Source organism: Egretta garzetta, unplaced genomic scaffold, assembly GCF_000687185.1.
Source record: "Egretta garzetta isolate BGI_Z169 unplaced genomic scaffold, ASM68718v1 scaffold193, whole genome shotgun sequence".
Classification (NCBI taxonomy): Eukaryota; Metazoa; Chordata; class Aves; order Pelecaniformes; family Ardeidae; genus Egretta; species Egretta garzetta.
The window spans coordinates 1,528,551-1,533,802 of NW_009259117.1; the positions used below are offsets into that span (position 1 = coordinate 1,528,551).

The following is a 5,252-nucleotide window of genomic DNA, read 5'->3' on the forward strand; positions in this document are numbered from 1 at the left end:
AAGTGCATAAACATGTTTTAATCAGAGAAAATATCAAGTGATAAGGTATGGTATGTCCCAGTCGTGGTACTCTGTTTATCTGCAACAGGTTCGAACAAGTTCCATCTATTTTTACAATTCAATGACTTGTTTCTTCTTCTTGATTTGATTTTCTAACTTGTATCTCCCAGTGCTTTAGTTTCTGTCTCCAAAGGCGGGAATATCCATTAGTATTTGAAAGCTGTGAGTAATCGCAGTTTGTATCAATCTTTGTGGAGGAAAAAAAATTAAAAATAATCAATTTAATTCGTCTGCCTGGAGAAACAGTGTGCTGATAAGCTTGTAAATATATTCTTCCAGTGAGAACTACATCACAGAAAGTAATGGTTTGTTTGTCACCAAGGAACTGTTCTTAAATTGCTGACAAAGTTAGCTTTTTTGTTAGCTTTGAGCGAACGTAACACAGCAGTCTATTTTTTATATTCTAGACAGAGAATGTGTCAAATTGGTAATTTTTTATTGCTGTAAATATTAGAATGCAATAATATATTAAACTGTTTGCCTATTTTCAGAACCACAGGGTCAAATAAGCTCCATTACCACACTGCAAAGAAAAAAGTGTCTGAGGCTGAACCAAGGCAAAGTGTAGAAGAAGCAGCAGAACAAGAGAGCATTAATTCCCAGAATTGCTACATGATTCAGACCCCTCACATTCTTTAGGACAGTAGGAATAAGATGGTACCTATTTGTGATTTTATCTCATTTTACCTAGATTAAAGATGATTTTATTTTGTGAGCACAGACACCAACTAAAATGAACTGTGTTATCTGAAAGCCCAGTAAAACTGCAGTGTCAATTTTTGTCATCGTACTTTTCATTCTGCTGCCCAGATTTCTCTTCAGAAAAACCATTAAACAGTAACAGTAAGATTATAAATTACTGGAATAATACATGTGGATTTTTTGCATAATGTGAATGATTTCTTAATGATTGATCAGATCCTCTTTGCACAACTTTTGCCTTCCCAGTACACAATGACCTGGCTAAAATGAAAAATAATCAAAAGACAAGATGAAAATAAGCCTATTTTAATGACAGCAACACAACTCCCTGTTTATACTTTCATATCCTGCACATCTATATTTCCTCCCTCTGATGCAAGATCTCCTGATAATTTCAGCTTTTCTTGTGCCTCAAGATATTATAAATAAAACATACTGCAGTTGGACATTATCATACGGAGCTTCCCTCTGCCAAAGCTGATTCCTCAGAACATGAATGAAATTATACCAAAAAGAGCACTTAAGGGCAGAGAAGTAAGTAGTATGCAGTATGCTAAGTAACATATGAGATAAGGACAGACAATGCAATTTCTGAGAACTATGTTATACAAGGATGAATCACTGATCAAAGAGCAATTTTCAGACCACCTGGAAGTATGACCTACCTAGCAAATTTTGAAAACGGGTGTTCTCTGGTATGAAGCACTGATCAAGTTTTGATTTTATTCCAGAGGTTGAAGCAAAGTAGCAGAAGGTTGTTATTATCAACTTTGTGTTTGAATGCAGTTAAATCCGAACAGTATTCATTGGGGAAGGGGGGGGGGGGAAAGAAAAACAAAAAATCCATTGATAGCCAAGTGATGCCAAACCTAGCTTTCCATCAGAAAGGACTATACTGAAAATAAATCACTTTTTGAAGCAGCTAGTGTCAGTACTTCTCTAGCAAACCTGTACACATCCAATGGTGATTCCTCTTATTTCCTTTCTCTATTCTTCAACGAAAATTCACTTTTGAACTTACTTATAACAGCTAAGGGAGTTTAATACACCAAATAAAAGACTATGAAGCACTCAAGACATAATAGTTTGAGAAAAGCTTTCACAACACAGTATTTCAATTTAAAATCATTTTGGTTAACTGTTATTCTGCTGACATAGGAACTTTTACTTATCATTTAAAAAGCAAAGACACAACCAAGCTATGCACAGTAAATCTTACCACATGCTGAACAGCTGTATGGTCTCTCTCCAGTATGCCTAATTCTGTGCTTTACTAATTTTCGTTGCATGTTGAATGACTTCCCACATTCATCACAGGTGAATACTTTATCTGCTGTATGGGTCTTTTTGTGCTCCTTTAAATTACTGAAGTTACTGAATCCTAGAAAAATGTGACAGACACCAAGATTAAAATGACTCCTCACATTTCAATCAAAAAACCTCAGAGGCAGAAACTTTGGTTCTTACATACCTCTGCCACAGATATCACACAGATGAGGCTTTTCTCCAGAATGGATAATAATATGACGCTGAACATCACCAGAAGCAGCAAATCTGTAACAGAATACAGAAACCCAATTACTGTCTTTATAATCCCCTTATACTCCTAAACTGAGTATCATGTAGAAATCAACTATAATGAATGCCTGATGTTCTGAACAAAGATTAAAATCTGAAACACAGATAAATGGATACATTTAAGAAAAACATTTTGAAGCTGGCAATGTCCAATTAAATTTATGCTAGAACCCCCACACACCTTTTTCACCATTAATGTTACTAATTTATTCTGCATTTAACTTAGTTTAACTACAAATGCTACTCCTAAATTAGTGTATTTTCTGTCGCCTGTTAGCAGAAGGCAGAAATATTTAATGCTTTGCTTAAATTCATCAAATTTCCCATACTTCATAATTTCCATAAAATGTAACAAAAATTATATGACCAAATAATGAAAAAAAGTTGAAGAGAAAGGTACAAACCCACGATTCATTGTGACTCACACCGTTCAAAATACACACAACAGTATATCCTTAAGCAAAGATACCATTATATAAAAAATTAAGCAAGACCACAGACTATATATGTGGTGACATTTATTATATTATTGAGACTTGCAACAGAACACTTGCAGACATTTATGTATTTTAATCCATCAGTACACATTTAAACCCGATGTCTTTTAAACAAAATTGAGCAGTGTGCTGTCTTAGCTCTCAGCCCTTAGTTTTTCATGAAGATTAAAGAAAACATGAGCAAGTTTTATCATGTTAACTTTACTAAGATGAGCAATTCTACTCACCTTTTCCCACAGATTTCACAAATGTATGGCTTTTCACCAGAATGTCGACGTAAATGTGTCTGGAGATTACCTGCCTGAAGGGACAGTAATTTATACATTTAAATTCAGCTAGCCCGATGTTGTATACAGATAAAAAGACAATGATGGAAACGACGAGACTGGCTTTTTATTCTTAATTCTAAGGCAGTGAAGCCTAAAAAGCATGTAGGAGCTCCAGCATTCTCATCTAGTAAAGACAGACTACCACGTACTTCAAGATCAAATTGCTTATGTATGCAATTATATATTGACCAGAAGAAAAAAACAAAAAAGAAAAAAAAAAAAGCAGCCTGGAATCAAATGTTAAGGAAAAAGAAAGACCTATACTTGAAAACAGATGCAATTATAAATGAAAATTACTCTAGATTGCGGTGAAGAAGAAAATTTACTAGTAATATGGTTCATGTTAGTCTCATTTTCCCTGTCCTACAAATAAAATACTGTTACATCAGGATGTCTGAATTCAGCTATCAGGAGGTTAAAAAGAAAAGAATACAGTAAACATTTTTCAATCCATAAAATACTCAGAGCCAAGTGCTCCAAACCTATAAATATTTACTCATATCAAAAGAAAACAGAACAGGAAGTACAGAAATGAACAAATGGGATTACTGGTAACTAATTTTTATTACGTCTTCCCTCTCCCAATCCTGTAAAAATCATGCTAGTCTAACAGGCAAACCAGACAATGACTAGACAAAACCATCTTATTCATTCTTTTTTTTTTCCTCTTCGATTTTTTTAAAGCCACTGGTGCTTCTGAATGGCTAATCCACTGAGACACCAGTTCCCAAAGCACAAGATACAGCTAGTCTGGATAGAAGAGCTGCAGATGTTCCATAAATTGTGCGTACTTCCATGGTCTGTTTTTAACTTATCCGCTCTCTCTGGTGGATAACTGTCTGGTTTTACCCAAGTACACTAAAGGAACATTAACCCCTTTCAATCAGGAAAGAAAACTGGGGATTCAAAGATTATCATGTCCTCCTTAGTCACAACAAAAATACGACTCCTCAGTAATTTCTTCTGACTGCTTTAAATAAATCACCTGTGATGATCAATCACTGTAGTAAGAGCTTGTAATACACCAGAACTAAAGTACTGCCAACGCACACAAACAGGCACAGAGGACAATATTAAATGGATCACCATGTGAACCCTGAGAGAGCTCTCTTTAACTGAAGTTTTTCAGTATGACTGAACCACTATTCTCTCAGGCCAAACCTTGTAATTCTGAAATCCATTCAAAGAGAGGTATTAGGCACCTATTTCTGAGGAAGGAGGATACGAAACTGACTTCTCCATGGAGCAGTCTGTGCTTTGCAAAGACAAGCAATTTTATGCAGAGGTGCATTTGAGAGAAACATACAGAAGACAGAACCTTTACCTCCACCCACGTCACAAAACAAACCATATAGCCATTTGAAAGTTATTCTGGATAAAGACAGAGGATGAATTTGAAATGCAACAACTGTTCTGAAATAAGTTCCCACACAGGCATTTTTAGCCAGAATAGAAACATTTTACAGAGAGTAGCAAGTAGATCCATTTCTTCATTACAAGCCTACGTCACTTCCTCCCAATGAGGGCAAAAGCTTGTTAACTGTGTTGAGACAAAAAAAAAAGGTAAAAATATCAGTAACTTGTATTCTTCCTAAGCCTGGTTAAGGCATAATACGCCATCCCAATGAAAAAGCCTAAGAGGCCTTTTGCTAGCATTTCAGTGAAAGAAGAAAAAAAACAAAACAACCCACTCAGAAGAATCCTCTTACTGATACTGGTACCACACTACTCCTCACAAATTTGGACAACAGGAAGATATGCTAGATTTAGTCCATTTGTAACTGGCATGCTTTTAGAGTGAAGGAACTGATGCATACGGTCCCCCAAAAGAAGCTCTGCAGAAGGAGGCAGTCAGGAGGTAAAACATGATATCCTGGATCACCAACCAGAGAAGGACCACATAGCAACAGGCTGTGTACTAGTAATAAGGGAAGATGCAGGCCTGAAAGTACAAAAGGAACCTTTTTCTCCAAAAATCAAAGACATTTATGGTTATTTGTTCAAGGCTGTGAGTTACTATGCCAGTTTCCACTGCTTTCTTCATTTTCTGTTTCACATTCCAGCACACAGCAGAGCAGTTGCATTC

At 35.8% G+C, this 5,252-nt stretch overlaps 1 protein-coding gene across 4 annotated transcripts in view; it reads right to left on the bottom strand.

Annotated features, from left to right (window-relative positions):
• ZBTB49 (zinc finger and BTB domain containing 49) overlaps window positions 1–5,252 on the bottom strand; it is an 18,870-nt gene that overhangs the window by 1,380 nt on the left and 12,238 nt on the right. For 2 of the 4 annotated variants that reach the window (XM_035891088.1, XM_035891089.1), the window contains exons 5-9: window positions 3,065–3,138; window positions 2,234–2,316; window positions 1,982–2,143; window positions 1,428–1,530; window positions 7–247 (exon numbers count right to left, since the gene is read on the bottom strand). In XM_035891088.1, coding sequence (XP_035746981.1) covers window positions 1,472–1,530; window positions 1,982–2,143; window positions 2,234–2,316; window positions 3,065–3,138 — 378 coding nt within the window. In that variant the 3' untranslated portion in view covers window positions 7–247; window positions 1,428–1,471. Of the gene's footprint in view, window positions 1–6; window positions 248–1,427; window positions 1,531–1,966; window positions 2,144–2,233; window positions 2,317–3,064; window positions 3,139–5,252 lie in introns of those variants that run through there. The other 2 variants (XM_035891090.1, XM_009635505.2) reach the window with 2 other exon arrangements.